Source organism: Capsicum annuum, chromosome 12 (assembly GCF_002878395.1).
Source record: "Capsicum annuum cultivar UCD-10X-F1 chromosome 12, UCD10Xv1.1, whole genome shotgun sequence".
NCBI classification, from domain to species: Eukaryota; Viridiplantae; Streptophyta; class Magnoliopsida; order Solanales; family Solanaceae; genus Capsicum; species Capsicum annuum.
This window is the reverse complement of record NC_061122.1, coordinates 5,501,228-5,517,412: the sequence shown is the minus strand read 5'-3', so window position 1 is coordinate 5,517,412 and position 16,185 is coordinate 5,501,228. Positions and strand designations below refer to the sequence as shown.

The following is a 16,185-nucleotide window of genomic DNA, read 5'->3' as shown; positions in this document are numbered from 1 at the left end:
CATGTATAAGAAAATTAAAGAAATAAATTAGCGGCACCCTAAAATTTAATAACAACTCATCATTTCCTATTTTTTAGGAACGAAAAATGAAGGAAATAAATTAAATAAATTAAATAAATTCCTAAAAAAATAAATTTGTTTGAAAGATAATATTTGTTACCTAAAAAAAAGGAAGCAGTGATCTGTTAATATAATATTCATATTTAAAATTTTCAGTTATGAGAAAACAGCTATTAATGTAAATATTATATATGTCATAATTGAAAGTCATTAAATATGACCATGTATATGTAATTATTTTTGTAATAGTGGTTAATTGTGTTCTTTTTTCATTAGTAGGTAAATTTTAGTTGGGTGATTTTGATAGTTTGTAAAAGTTAGGGCATAAAATCATATTTAAATTTTTTTTTTCAAAAAGTCAATTTTTTTTTTTCAAAAAAGACTTGACCAAACACAACTCCAACTCCAACTCCAAAATTTTTTAATTTTCGTGGCCAAATGACTACTAAATGTAGGTTGATTCAAACACTATAAAATAGTCGTATTAGACTTACCTTACCTAGTTCATAAATGGAGAATCTCTCTATATCAACTGATTGACTATATGAAATTTTCATTTTATGTGTGTTTAATTATCCATTTTGTAATTTTTCCCCTTCATTTCCTTCCTCTATCCACATTTTTTTTTTTAAATATAGTTCATAAATACTTTATTTCCCTCTTTCAACAATTTATTTTAAAAAAATAAATAAATAAATTCACCTATGTAGCCAAAACTAAATTTTCCATGTTGTAACTACCTGTAAAAAAAGAGAGGAAGAATTGAGTTGTTGAGGGCAATAATATATTCACTCCTCTCCCTTCGTATATCTTTAGTTGTCCCTTCGTATATCTTTAGTTTTTATCTTTAGATTAAGAAACAGTAAATAAAAATGCATTACATAATGAATCGTAGTTAATGTTAAGGATAAAATGGACAGAAATAGATAAATTATTCGTAGTTTTATAAACTGAATAAGTATAATTGAAAATCCTAAAATAAAAAATTAAACAAATAAAGATAAACGGAGAAAATACAACTTAGGGCTAAAGACTGCTGCTATTTCACTTGCTCAAATTCTCGTTTTGAGCCCATATCAAATACCTTGTTGGCCTAGTTTATTTTTGAAGTTTTTGCATATATTGCCCTATTTTGAGATGAGCTTTAATTTTCTCCCTTAAAGTATGTGGTCTTTAATTTTTGTTTTTCCTTCTCATTTAATATAAATTTATGGGTCAAACTTCAAAGTACCTTCATCGATGACCTTATTTTGATCGGCATAAGTTTAGAGAACTTTTATATATCTGGCAGTGGCGAAGCTAGGATTGGCACCAAGGGGATCACAAGTGAACATACGAACTAATCGAAGGGGGGTCGATATCTACTATATATACATAAAAAATAATTTTAATCATGTATATATAGTACAATTTTTCGTCGAAGGGGTTCATCTAACTTATATGTAGCTCCGCCTCTGATATCCGGCATAAATTGTGTAGTATCTAATTTGCTCGGTATAAGTTTAGAGAACTTTTGCCTTATACAATATAAATTGTGTAGTATCTAATTAGCTAGGCATAAATTAGAAAACTTTTGGCTTATACAACATAAATTATGTACTATCTAATCCGCTCGGTATAAGTATAGAGAACTTTTGTCTTATACGACATAAGTTGTGTAGTATCTAATTTGCTCGATATAAGTTTAGAGAACTTTTGCCTTATAAAATATATGTTGTGTAGTACTATCTAACTTGCTCAGCAGAAGTTTAGAGAACTTTTGCCTTATACGACATAAGTTGTATAGTATCTTATTTGCTCGGTATAAGTTTAGCGAACTTTTGCCTTATACGACATAAGTTGTGTAGTATCTTATTTGCTCGGTATAAGTTTAGCGAACTTTTGCCTTATACAACATTAGTTGTGTAGCATCTAATTTGCTTGATATAAGTTTAGAGAACTTTTGCCCATCACTTTGTTTGAAGCAAATAGTATGCTAACATTTGCAGGAGAAAAAGTACGTAGGTTTACAAAGTGGCATAGACGACTCTACCTTAGAGCTGAGGATCTGTCGGGAATAACTTTTCCACCCAAGTGAAGCGGTAACGTCTGCGTACATTTTATCCTCCTCAGACCCCACTTCATGGAATCACATTGAATGCGTTGTTGGTGGTGCTGTAGAAGCTATGACATTAATGATTGCATTAAACACAAAATTGTATCTTGGATTCGGATTTAGTGATAACTTATAGAGTATTTACTTGTGTTTTCTTGATATGGACAATGCACTTATATATTACTTTGGTTTGTTTCTCCTAACTAATTTACAGGTCAATGTTGAGCTGTAGTTATTTGAATTTTGACTGTTTGGAGGCAAAGAATATATACGTGTAGCCTAGTGGTGAATGAAAAGGGTGAAGAATCATACGATGTAATACACTAGGTAATAGGTATCTTATGAAATTAGTTATAGTGTACTCAAACTTAACTCAGACACCACACATATAAAAAATCATGTAATTTCATGCTAAAGTCTAGCTATGAAGCTTATGCACACAATATATTTTCCAGGGAAATGTAACTTGCAAATATTCGATAGTATTATAAAATTTTATGATTAAATAGATATTTAAAAATATTTTTTTTCAAAAAAACTTATGATCAAATGCTAACTTTGCATCATTAGTCCAAATCATAAGCAGGGTTAAATCACTTGAACGAAATATGAAAATGTGGCCTATTGACTAATCAAAATCATTAATATATATTTATTGTAGACAAATCTATATGATTGCCTATATATATATATATATATATATGGGTTAGGTCATGAAAATTGTAAGTATTTGATTTAAGTAAAAATAATATTTGAAAATTAAAGTTATGTTTGATCATGTATAAAAAGGGAAGTTGTTTTTGAATTACTGTGAGAAATTTTAGGTGGAAAAAGTGAAAATATTTTTTTGATATTTGTCAAATTACTGAAAATCTAATTTTAGAGTTCTATATTCAAACGTGTCTTTCAATATCAACCTCCAAATAAAAGTAAAATATTTTCATGGTCAAAAACTTCCTAATCTTTTACAAAAACTACTTTGTGATCTCTCTCAATCACTTTACTTATCACATTTTTTGTTTATGCGTCTTTTAATAAACTATGTATTTAACTATCATACCCTATTTAATACTACTACTTATTATTAACCTTTTAAAATATTAATTTCTTTAGTTAAAGATTTTTTCTTTAATCTTCTTTAATAAATATAAAAGGAATTTAATCTTAATAATCATAATGTATTTCTCATAGCACGTATTATATTTTTTAACGTATTTTTCAAAATATCAAATATATTATATTCAAAAGCATAATCTAATTAAAAATTCATTCTAACTATTACTCCTTAAAATGTGTCAAGTCAAATACCGAAGACTAAAAACTAAGTTAGTAGAAGTGAATTGAGCATTACTCCTTAAAATGTGTCAAGTCAAATACCAAACACTAAAAACTAAGATAGTAGAAGTGAATTGAGCAGTACTACTAAGTAGTACTAGAGATGGTTTGGTGTGAGGTATGAATATAAATAATCTCGAGATAAAATGAAAGATTATTTTGTTTTATGTTTGGTATGAGATGTTAATTATTACTGATTTTTTGTTTTGAGTTTTTTTCAGTGTTCAATATCTACATTGGAACTTGCCTAATTCGAATTCGCGCCAATAAAACTCACTCGGGGAAAGCCTTCCTATCAAGGATTTTACATGCCCAGAACTCGAATCCAATATCTCTAATTAAGGGAGGATCAACCCCATCCGCTACACCACATCTTTTGATGGTTAATACTGATATTATTTATCCCACAATTTACATCATACTAATGGAATAATTCATCCAACATACATAGTGAAATAAATAATTTTAAAATAATTAATCTCGAAATTAATTATTTCAAAATAACTCTTTTCCAATCAAACGACCACTTGTCCACCCTTGACCGATCCATAGCCCGTCTGGAGATCGCCGATTGATATTTCACCCAAAATGCATCCAGACCCGGACCCAAACCCATCCTGAAAATCATGGACTAACACCCATCAATTTGATGCGAAAATGGTCGTTGGAGCACCCAAAACTTAACACTAAGATTAGCTTAACTCCAAACAACAGACAAAAACATAGATCACCAAAAGTAAGTCACTGTACTAATAAAAAAATCCATCCTAAATCTACTCTCCACTTAATTTTCTGAGCTTACTTCCACTTCCTCCATAGTTAAGCCAACACCCTTTGTAGAACCAGTTCAAAAAGATCCAGATGGGATCTGTTTCATTGAAAATAGGCGATGGAACTGCAAGATTCAAGAAAGTATCCTACTGTTCATCAGCTCTAAATCTCCTTATGCTTTTCTCTGTTGTTACTACTAATCTTTTTGCTCTATATGCATTTACATCTTCACCTAAAAACACCCATCATCTCCTTATCCCACATACTCACAAGAACATATCTATAATCTCAGAACAAGTTTCTTTAATTCTAAGAGAAATTGATTCTTCACAAAAGAAACTTGCTCAAATGGAGAAAGAACTTTTAGGGTATGAAAGCTTTGATCTTTCTAGTCCAAAAGTTACAAGTGAAGTTAGGACTTTTTTGACACCCCATTTGTTACCTTTAGGTAAAGATTCAAGAACTGGGATAACTGAAATGGTGGCGTCTGTTGGGCATTCTTGTGTGAAGTCATTAGATTTGTTGGGTCAGTTTATGAGTTATAAGGTTAATGGGATTTGTCCTGATGATTGGAGTCTTGGACAGAAGTTGATTCTTAGTGGTTGTGAGCCTTTGCCAAGAAGGAGATGTTTTGGTAAGATTGTTAATAAAGATGGTTTAGTTTCTTTTCCTGATTCACTTTGGAGTAATTATAGTGATAAGATTTATAGTTGGAGTGGTATTGGTTGTAAGAATTTAGCTTGTTTGAATGTTAAGAAGTTGAATAGGGATTGTGCTGGTTGTTTTGATACTGGTGGAGGGTATGAGAGGTTGAGGTATGTTAAGGGTAGAGGGAAAAATGATTTCTTGATTGATGATGTGTTGGGAATGTTGGGAAATGGTGGTGGAGGGGTTAGAATTGGATTTGATATTGGTGGGGGGAGTGGTACATTTGCTGCTAGAATGGCTGAAAGGGGTGTGACTATAGTTACTGCTACGTTGAATGTCGATGCACCATTTAACGAGTTCATTGCTGCGAGGGGTGTTTTTCCGTTGTATTTGAGTTTAGATAATCGGTTTCCCTTTCATGATAATGTGTTTGATTTGGTACATGTGGGAAATGCATTGGATGTTAGCGGACGTCCTGAGAAGCTAGAGTTTTTAATGTTTGATATCGATAGAGTTTTGAGGGCTGGAGGATTGTTTTGGTTGGATAATTTCCTTTGCACCAATGAAGACAAGAAAACTGCGCTAACGAGGTTGATTGAACGTTTTGGGTACAAGAAGCTTAAATGGGTTGTTGGTGAGAAGATCAATGGAGCTGGAAAGTCTGAGGTTTATTTGTCTGCTGTTCTACAGAAACCAGTAAGAGTTTGATAGTATGAGCTCTTCTCTGTGATGGGCAACGCATATAAATGGTGACCGTCATCATAGGAGAGGGGTTTGGCGTTGTGGCAGGTATTATATGTCTACGATCTGTACAATTACTAGTTTATCCTTACAATGAACTTGATATTGAAAGAACCACTTGAGTTTAATGCAGAAATAACATCGAATTGATCTACTTGGCATTGACATGAGCCTTCTATGCTTTTTTTCCAAATTTCGTTTACAGTCCAGCTATAGTTGAATTGTATTATTGCGACTTGTAGAGTATTTGGTTTGATGCCTTTCGATTTATTATTATGTTCTTGATGTGTACTTTCTAAGATACAATAACTAAATGACTACCAAATGTTACACTCCTATTTCTACGTTACATGTGTGCATCGCATAGCTACCATCCGTGTTCATCTTTACTGTGTCCATCAGTGGTTTTACTCGAAAAGACTTTCCACCACTTGTATACTGGTTTCGTTCTTTCCAATCCTTCACCAAAAGTTCATCCCGGGCCAAGTAATCTTGATTTATGGAAAGCAATCATAAGAGCAGCTTGTATAGTCCAACAAATTTGATGATCCATACGATTCTTTCATAAAGTGTCTGTTACCATCACCAAATGTACAAGCACTCCCAACTTTTCTGCAATTCCCAGAGAGTTAACTTTGGGAACAATGGGAACGAGAAGCCTACATGGATGGGGTTTTTGCTTGCTACGTTCAGCCACTGATTTGAGGTCTTGTTCTATGTTGCTTGGACTCTTCGAACATGTTGATGGGTGCATGCCGGATCGTCTAAAAGTAGTGCGAGGATCCGATATGGATAATACAACTTTAGGGAGTCCAAGCAACATAGGTCTAGCAGCTTCTCCTTCACTGAAAACATGATACATGGGGTCACTTTTGGGTATTTGGCAACACCTGCAGTTAGAAACATTGTGGATGCCTAAATTACTTGTGATCTCATTAAAATGGTAACTTGCCTTGGTGCACCCTCCAAAAAACAAAAAAGAGATCTTAAAAACAAAATGCATTTGTGCCATAACGTGCTGAGACTCTTTTTATTTTATTTTATAATTGTGGAGTCCGGCCGCTTGTGCACCTCGGCTTATTCCACTGAATACCTTTCACCTCACACCAGTAACAGGTTCTACTAGTAACTATGTCCACCAGGACAAGGCTAGGACAGATGGAAAGAAATCACATTGTTTTTGTTGTTGCCATAGCTTGTTGAGACTCTTATTGATTTCACTTGGCAATTTGTTATATTACAGGGTCTTAATTATTGTCGAATTTTGCATCAAATCAATAGATGTGTGACATGTATTTAACAGACTTTATCACTTAATTATGGTTAATTAATTCATTAAACAACTAAATGATAGCTCTAGAAAACTATTAATTGTGAAAGCCTTCAAGCGAGGAAGAATAAAACTCAACAGGCAGAATGTAAACTTTTATTCTTTGCTTTATATTCCAGCACCATATCAGATGACATTTGACAATTTTCAAACAACTGTTTATCAAGAATGCTGTATATCTCAACACAATTTGCATTAACAACTTTTCATAAATGAAAGTTACAGCAATTAATCAACACTACAGAGTTCACGGCAGCATACGCGATGTGCCAAATACATTAGGAAGCATACACAATGCCCTGTACTGTCAAGAAGAAAAAGATGAAATCTAACTAACATGTATGAGAAGTCTTATTCAATCAGTAATAGGTGAAAATTTTCCAATGAATCAGGGAAAAAAAGATGCAGCTCCCTATGAACCGCGTCCTCAGGGACGGAGCCACAATGCTAGTAACAACTTCGGCAGAACCCAATAACTATGGTTCAAATCGTGTATCTGTGTTTAAAAATTATACAAATAATCTTCCAGACTCCACCTATGCCGCCTTAGTTTTAGACACTGCTTTCTTTCTCTGCCCAAGCATGTAACTATACAGGTAAGGACAGCCTGCATTTTCACAAACATCTTGTCAATCATAGAAACGGGTACAACAATAACATACCTAGTGTATTCCCACATAGTGGGGTCTGGAGAGGGTAATGTGAACGCTGACCATACCACTACCTCAGAGAGGCTGTTTCCGATAGACCCCCGGCTCAAGACAAATAACAGTATAACAACCACAAAACACAAAAGCTTGGAGCTGAACGTGGAGATGATTTTAGTGAGAGAATGGTGTTAAGGTTCTTGCCTGGTACATAGATGGCAAGGCCAACAAGTGATGCATAGTAGTAATCAAAAGAGAAATTCCATTTGTTTGGCATCCTAACAGCATACTTTCCAGATTCCTACGAAAAATAAGTCGATAAGAAGCGATAGGAAGTACTCGAACTGAATCAGAAGCAGAAGGAGCAAATATTCAGTTACAAGAAACCACACAGTAGAGAGATAGATCGCCCCTAAATGCTGCCATTTCCTATTAAATACGATACCGCAACCTGATTTGATTGAACTCACGGATCCAATCACCAAGGAAAGGCCAGTCTACTGACGGTAAACTGCATACGCAAGCCTCGTGCGACAAGATTGACCGAGAAAGCATGCAGGGGGGGCTCGAACCTGAGACCTCCATTTGGAAGATCCCCTGCTCAACCACCTGGGCCACCCTTGTGAGTTGGCTCTTTGCCACCTCTTTAGTAATTAATCAGATAGAAGACGCTCTTTATTCTTATCGTATTCTTGCTTGATCAATGGCTAGAAAGATGAGTTTATTGTCATTTCCGAGAGAAAGAAAAACAAACGAAAAAGAGGATCTTCGTACCTTCATGTAAGACAGCGCATTATATATTAGAACTACTTCACTTATGATGCCAGCAGGATACATCAATAAGAAAGTACTATACCTGCAGTAAGAAAATCAGACTTAATAAGAACATGCTAGAAACTATATCCATCCATTATTACAGAGGTGGCGAAACGTATAAATAGAGAGACGGAGCCAGGATTTCAACTTTATGGATTTTGAATTTTAGATTAACGAGTTACACATGCTGCTAGCTAGGTTCTAAATTTAATGTGTACATATTTCATGAATTCCTGTTCTGTTCACTTTGTTTTGTGCATTAGCACTTGCTACTTCGAGCCATGATAATGCTGGCAAAAGTTAAGGGGTAATACCTTAGCCACAAGAGCCAGGAAGGTGCAGAACCAAATGCCTCCCTTGTGCCAAAAAATGAATACCGAATAATCTGAAGTCGAACATAAGGATAATACCAATGTTAATACACTGCTTGGACCTTGAACTAGCACCAATAATCAACGAATTTATTTCATTGCAAGTATTATAAGTTAAACAGTCATGGACTGACATGTTTAATGGCATATTGGTTCCTCAGTCGGAGAGACAAGTTAGTGTTCAAAAGAGATGAATTAGGAGAACAATGATATAATACCACCTTATAACATGATCACTCAATAAGATAAATTTATTCTTATTGCTCTAACAAATTTATAACCTAATAATGCTGCTTAAGTCCAACCTATGGAATTTGAAGCTTACATATTGTCAGACTATAGGACTAATTTGCAGCCGTATTAGGCCTAACCCCTCAGACGAATTAAAAGCAGCTAGCACACAGCTACCTCATTATCTGTGGCTATCACCTCTGATAGTATGTCCGAGGACCGAATAGGAGTGTAGATTTTACTGCTTACTTCAACCTATGCAGTATTTATAGGCTAATAATTTTTGTTGTCAATAAGAAAGTAAAATCTAATAGCCTAAGTTAAAATATGAAAACGACAGCAAATAGGTTTTAGCACTGGTTGTCGAGAGGCAAGTTAATTCTGAACTAAGAGGATCAACGATCATGTACTTATTACTAGAAAACTACGATATGGCAAGTGAACTCGACATAGACTCACGTTAAAGGTCCTCCGTCCATCCTGAAACTATAGCATGTCAGATCTTTCTAGAGATACGGAAACACAGGCATAGGATTATGCTCATTTTGAAGAATCTATACTTTTTGAAGTTGTTAGATCAAAAACCTCAAAACTGTCACTGCGATTTCCAATACACAGAAGCACATCCATGTGGTCTTGCCATCCATTGGGATATATTTTCGAGTCAAACTAGACAAGATTTCAAAAGAACGTACAGATACTAACTAAACTTAGATTCAGCTCAAGAAAAGTGTGTTTGCTTCTGCACTTGTTACGCACAGAGATAAATAGAGTGAACAGACAAGTTTTACGCTGAGTTTAAGAACGTTTTCCATGTAAAAGTTTCAAGGTATCTTTTTCTGCTATTTTTAACAATACATTTGCCCTTTAACTGCAGACGGATAGAAACGTTTTAGCCTGAAACTAAGCGTCTTTAGGAATTTTATGAACTATTCATCAGAGAATTGAAAACTCAAGTTAAAGAGATATCTCATTTTCTATAATTTAATGGTTTATGAATAAGCAGGGCTCACCTCCGTTATAGACCAGCTAATCACTAGAGAACTAACAAGTATATGACTCCGGACCTGTAATCAGCAAGCAAGTCATTAAAGAAGCTTCATAATGCTTTATTGGTAGTGATCTCCAAGGAAAATACTAACCTCGGGAAAACTCCACAAAATTCCCCAGGTTACGTATAATCTTGAAGTTATCTGTGGAAGAGTAGCCGATACTGGAGATCTTACCAAACCTTATTCGAGGATGAGGAAAAAGATAGAAGAGTTATTATAATATCAAACCTTCTTGCTAAACAAAAAAAACATTAAAATGCTTCGGAACAAATAAACGTACCTACTAGACTATGAAGTACCTGTTCCGCAAGTTAAATGGAAAAGAAATCAACTGTTAGGCTTCATTCAGTACATTTACGATATAACAGCTAGAACAACAACAACAACAACAACGTCAAAAGAAAAAACTGTTTGATCCCTGCAACACTTATTCCAATCAATTCAATTAAGAAAATCAAGAAACTTGTAGAAAGAGAACCGGAAGGAAGTAGGAGCTACCACACAACTACATGTCAAAGACGCACAAATGACTCATGTAGGAACTAAGGCTTTTCCCAGACACCATATAGTGGTACAAATAGAAAAAAATAAAATTTTATAAACTAGAAAATATAGCAACAAAGGAATTGTATCATTCTCAGTTTTTTGGGCATGGTTATTGAGGCTACGGTGCCATAATCTATAGAGGTTATGACTTCCAATTCTTATCTGGTGAAGGACTACCTCGGACTCTCCAAAAATATGGCCGCACCCGAATCCTTCAAAAATGCACTACTTTTGAAGGATCCGATGCACACCCAATGACATTTTTGAAGAGTCCGAGCAACATAGCCTTTTTAAATATGAAGCACTTCCCAAATGTAGGTAATTTTATCCTTATTGCGCAATTATTCATGGTTTTATAACTCATCCATACAATAGGCTATACCCTCAAAACTTGTTCGAAATTTAGTCAATTGACTAACAAGGTCGCCTTAGCAACAAGAATCTCTCTATTACTATCCCCTAATACTATGCATAAAATCCCGCATAATATAATACTCTATTTGGTTGGCTACATAAGAAAAAATACTTGTGGCATTGCTTTTTGGTTGGCGTTAAGCAGAACTTAGATTTCATTATATGCGGGATAAATTCTTAATAAGAAGTATGTGTATTAGCAAATGCAGGGATTAAACTATTTTAAGACAAACATTCTCTTTCAGCGTAAGTAATTCATATATAAGCATCACTTCATTATTTAAACACCACATAACTATCCATTCATAATCAATCACCGCACAAACAATCCTTGCATTGTAATCCCGCATAGCTAGTAAGTGAACCAAAGGAGCCTTAGGGTTTGCTCGGTAAGATGTATTAAAGAAACTAATACATGTATTAGCCGTGGTATTATTTAATCCTTCGTTTGGTAGGATTTTCAACCTATGTATAACTAATACACCCTATTAAGTATTATGGGGTTGTTTGGTATGGGGATGACATAGACAAAGTTATCATGGGATTCTTTATCCCATTATGTATATGAATAACCTATCCCGTCATTATAGTACAAATGGTGTGATAAATAATCTCGAAACTAACTACGAACCCTAACCAAGTGCAAGATAAAATAATCCTACACCCTGGGATTATTAATTCACTATCCTCATATAAAATGACCCTTACAGGGTCTATAACTAATACATAGCAACCCATAACTAATACACTCTATTCAATACTATTCTTATACACTCTGCCGAACTACCTTACCTCCAAAAATGCAGCAGTTTGAGCAAAAAGCAGAGGCTTTTCCACAGCATCATAGACATGTTCATGCCCGAATTCATTCAGAGTTTTCACACCAAAATAAAACACTTGAAACCTGTTCACCAATAACCCAAAATTCATCACACGTCAACAACAACAACAAAAAAGGCATAATGCATAAACATGTCATTTAATATGGACAATTAAACTTATATAAAACTGAACAAGTAGAAACAAGTGTCCTAAGTGGCGTCCTACGTGACAATTCACTGAGACGCCATGTTTAAGTGCCTACTTGTGTACGCACAAAGTTGGAGGGTATAGATGTCATCTAAGGCCAAGCTAAGGTTATGCAACTTACCATCCAAAAAAACAATCCAATAGTAAAGAAATAATAATAAAAAAAAAAGAGGCAGCCCGGTGTTCGGGAAAGGGCCCCACCACAAGGGTGTATCGTACGCAGCCTTACCTAATATTTCCGCCAGAGGCTGTTTCCAAGGCTTGAACCCATGACCTCCTGGTCACATGGCAGCAACTTTACCAGTTACTCCAAGGCTCTCCTTCAATAGTAAAGAAATAATGTTTATACATAATTAAGCTCTATAGGTAGGTAGATTATCCACCTATAATTTGGTTTCCATAGCCTCTATTAAGACAATATAATAGTAAAAAGAGAGATACTCCCTCCCTACCATTTTACGTGGCACCATTTTCTTTTTAGTCCATCTCAAAAAAAATATCACCTTACTATAACTAAAAACGATTTAACTATTCCATTTCTTCTTAAACACCGTGTCAAATCGATGAATGTCACATAAAATGATACGGAGGGAGTACATAATAAAAAAATTCATCACACACCACTAATAACAACACAAAAAAAAGGGCAAACAACATAAATCCAGACAGTTTAGAGCTTAATTACAAAAAATCCCGACATTTTACATAATTACTGAAAATCTTGATTTTGAGACTGTCGAGATACATAATTAGCTCCCGATGCATCCTTATAAAGATACATAATTAGCCCCCGATACATTTTTCCCGATTTTGGATCTATCTAGGTACATAATTAGCTCTCAAATATATCCAATGAAGATACATAATTAGTTGTGATTTTTGTAATTACTTTTTAAAGGTGGAAATTGCATAAACATAAGTTAAGGTGTATATACATATTCTTTTCCAAAAAGAAAAGGCATAAAAGACAGTCTGGTATACTAAAGCTCCAGCTATATGCCTCTTACACCCATTTCTGCAGGAGACATGTTACACGGGCGTCTTACCCCACATTTCTGCAGGAGACATGTTACACGGCTTGAACCCGTGACCTTTTGATCATGTGACAACAATAGCATTACTAGTTACTAAAGGCAAACAAATAAAAATGTGAAAAATAAACAAGAATTGGCAAAAGGGTATACAACTTACCATCCAAAAAAGACAATCCAATTATAAAAAAAGAGATACATACACCTTACACCAGATAAAAATCTAGCCATTCAACAAGTCATGGAACAAAAAAGACGATGATCAATAATGTAGTGTTAATTATTCCAGAAATGGAAAAGGGTAGTCAAGGAAATGGTGTTTATGCATAATTAATCTGTGTAGGTGGGTAATCTACCCACTAGGATTTGGTTTTTGCTGGCTCTATTAAGTGAAGTGAAACTCTTTTTTGTGGAACTGGAACTAACTCTCTTTTAACTGGAGATTTGGAAACACAGAAAAATAAGAAATGTAAAACGATGTCGTATTCTGTCAGAATTATAGGAGGCCAAAAACATTTATTTTTTCCAAACAAAATTATTTTATTATATTTTATTTTTTAAAAAAATTGAGGTATTCTTCATCCATTTTTACTTATCCACAATTTTATGTTGGATATCAATGATACTTGTCCAGTTTAAAAAGTCAATATATAATTTATATGTTTTTTTCATTTTACTTTTGATATTAAATACTATTCATCCTTCGTAGCATTTGTCAAAGAAAAATATTTGTTATATTATACAGTAAAATCACTCTTCTATTTATTATTTCTTAAGGTACGTGTCAAGTTAAAATGGACTAACGAAATACTCGGTTAAAAAACTAAAAAGAGTGTTTTTGAGCTACAATAGAGAGTTCTTTTGTTTATTGATGAGGAGGAGAAGTTATACATTTTTAGTTCTTCGGAGAAGTATAGATAGAAAAAATATTTTTGTTTTCATATTGAGGGACTGTGAGTGTAATAAGAGCATAAGTTGATAAAAGGATCATAACCCTTTACCTACTGCAGGAGCATACGTAATATGAGGTTGACGCTTTCTCTCCGTGCCGTTCACTCCGTCAGAGGAACTGTATGTGACACTAGCGTCATATTGTTGTGTCACACAAGCAGGATTTTCACTTTCCTTTGACCATCGGGGCCTTGAAGATGGTGTCCGAAACCAAAGTATGTCTGCAATTAAAAAATAAATAAAAATACATAATTATCCCATTGATGTTAGTTGAGATTTTTAAAAAGATATCTAAACTTTGAATTCGACTTATTACCCCACGATTCTTACTTAATTTGTTGCAAACACATCATTTTTTGATTAATCTCAGTCACAATAAATAGAGTGAACACACGCACCAATCAGGTACTGCCACGTATCAAATACGTTTAATTTATATATATATATATATATATATATATATATATTTTAATAAAATTTTATTTTATTTTTAATTTAACACCTCCCTCTTCCCCTACTCCACCCCATCCAGCACCCTTCCCCCCGACGTCCAGCAGCTTCCCTTCACTCCCCCCCCCCCTCAACACCCCCCCCCCCCCCCCCCCCCCCCCCTCCTTCCCGATCCGTCAAAATCTCTTTCCGTCCATTTTTTTTCTTTTTGTTCAAATCAATTGAAAAAATTATTTTATGATTGAATTGAGTTTTAAAGATAGTTAAATGATTAAATTGAGTTTTAAAAATAGTTAAATGGGCTTTAATGGAGCTTTAGTAGAGGAACTTTAATGGAGTTTTAAAGATTTTTTTTTTAAAAGCTTCAATGGAGCTTTAATGGTGTTAAAGAAGATATTGTGTTGAGCTTTAAAGGAACTTTAATGATATTTAAAAAAAAACACTTCAATGAAGCTTTAATGGTGTTGAAGGTGTTGAATAAGAAAGGGTGGGTTAGGGAGGAGGGGGAGGGTGATTTAAATAAATAAATAAATATTAAATCTTTTCGTTTTAAAAAATATATATAAATTATATATTAATTATTTACACGTGACACCTTTTTATTAGTTAAAAAAGTCAAATTTGAGCCCTTTCACACGCCTATGAAGCGTGTGTACACGCAGGGGGTCAAAATGATGTGTTTGCAACGAAATAAAAAAGAATCATGGGGTAATAGGTCGAAATTAAAGTTTAGGTGTCTTTTTGCAGATCTCGGACAATATCAAGGGGGTAATTACGTATTTTCTCAAGAAAGAATCATTTTATGCCATATAAAAAAAAACATTAAAATAGGTTTTGTGCACTTATTAAGTGCACAATGTCTTTCTATTTTAACGGCAAATCCATTCACGGCGCGAGAGAAAGTCAAACTTAGATAGTGCACTTTTTAAGTGCACAATCCATTTTTTATGGTTAAGTGCACAATTCATTTTTTTATGAATTGTGCACTAAATAAGTATACGGTTCTTTTTAAAATAGATTATGCACTTATTAAGTGCGCAATGTTTTTTAAATAGATTGTGCACTTATTATTCACTTTTTACGCATGAAATTTTCATTTTATTTATTTATTTATTTACTATGCACTTTTTTAGTGCACAATCCATTTATTTATATTGTTCACTTTTTTGCACAAGCAATGGATTGTTGTGGTTTTGGGCTTGTTGAAGAAGACTAACAAACAACAAAAGGAGTTGAAGGTCAAAAGGATCTTAAAGCTAATTTCGAGCATTAGTGTGATATATAATTTGATGATGTTCATTTACCTTTTGTATCGTTGAAAGAGAATCGTCTATGTATGATGTTGTATTTTGACGAATATAATAGTATTTCTCTGTTAAAGTAAAAATACTCTTAACACGGAAAATTTCATGGTGGATGAGGTGCGCCATGTCATATTTGTGTGAGGCTTTTCATTATTTGACAAGTGCACATTGTGAATTCCGTGTAATTATTATCCTTTTCACTTTTTATTGAAATGTCATACTTTTTTTATTTTTAAATTTATTTACACAAAATAAAAAAACATGAATAAAATAGGGTGAAAAAATTATCATACAATTCTTTTTTATTAATATAAATTATCTAACTTTAAAGTTTATCACACATAAATCACTCTTTTATTTATT

The 16,185-nt window shown here is 33.8% G+C and overlaps 2 protein-coding genes across 5 annotated transcripts; one reads left to right on the top strand and one right to left on the bottom strand.

The window, feature by feature from the left end:
• Nucleotides 1-4,095: 4,095 nt before the first annotated feature.
• Nucleotides 4,096-5,815, top strand: LOC107851199 (probable methyltransferase At1g29790). The gene has a single exon (XM_016696138.2). The coding sequence runs from the start codon at nucleotides 4,352-4,354 to the stop codon at nucleotides 5,615-5,617; it is 1,266 nt and encodes a 421-aa protein (XP_016551624.1). The 5' UTR covers nucleotides 4,096-4,351; the 3' UTR covers nucleotides 5,618-5,815.
• A 1,341-nt stretch (nucleotides 5,816-7,156) lies between these two features.
• On the bottom strand, nucleotides 7,157-13,582 carry LOC107851522 (very-long-chain (3R)-3-hydroxyacyl-CoA dehydratase PASTICCINO 2A). Of its 4 annotated transcripts, none has more exons than XM_047400632.1 (9): nucleotides 13,323-13,578; nucleotides 11,850-11,961; nucleotides 10,378-10,396; nucleotides 10,188-10,276; nucleotides 10,059-10,112; nucleotides 8,758-8,828; nucleotides 8,402-8,483; nucleotides 7,832-7,928; nucleotides 7,157-7,587 (listed from the first exon to the last, which is right to left on the bottom strand). In XM_047400632.1, exons 1-9 carry the CDS (start codon nucleotides 13,346-13,348, stop codon nucleotides 7,517-7,519), a joined length of 621 nt encoding a protein of 206 aa, XP_047256588.1. In that variant the 5' UTR covers nucleotides 13,349-13,578; the 3' UTR covers nucleotides 7,157-7,516. The 4 variants fall into 4 exon arrangements, with proteins under 4 accessions (XP_047256588.1, XP_047256587.1, XP_047256589.1 ...); XM_047400631.1 differs by having other exon boundaries at nucleotides 13,278-13,577; XM_047400633.1 differs by lacking the exon at nucleotides 8,402-8,483 and having other exon boundaries at nucleotides 13,278-13,579.
• Nucleotides 13,583-16,185: the final 2,603 nt, after the last annotated feature.

Excerpts from the sequence above, each read along its gene's own strand:
- LOC107851199 (XM_016696138.2), top strand. The coding sequence starts at position 4,352 with ATGGGATCTGTTTCATTGAAAATAGGCGATGGAACTGCAAGATTCAAG.
- LOC107851522 (XM_047400631.1), bottom strand. The coding sequence starts at position 13,348 with ATGGCTAGATTTTTATCTGGTGTAAGGTGTATGTATCTCTTTTTTTAT. Across the intron at positions 10,113-10,187 it reads TTTTGTGGAGTTTTCCCGAG|GTCCGGAGTCATATACTTGT; the intron begins GTTAGTATTTTC and ends TGCTGATTACAG. Across the intron at positions 7,588-7,831 it reads CCTTGCCATCTATGTACCAG|GCTGTCCTTACCTGTATAGT; the intron begins GCAAGAACCTTA and ends GTGAAAATGCAG.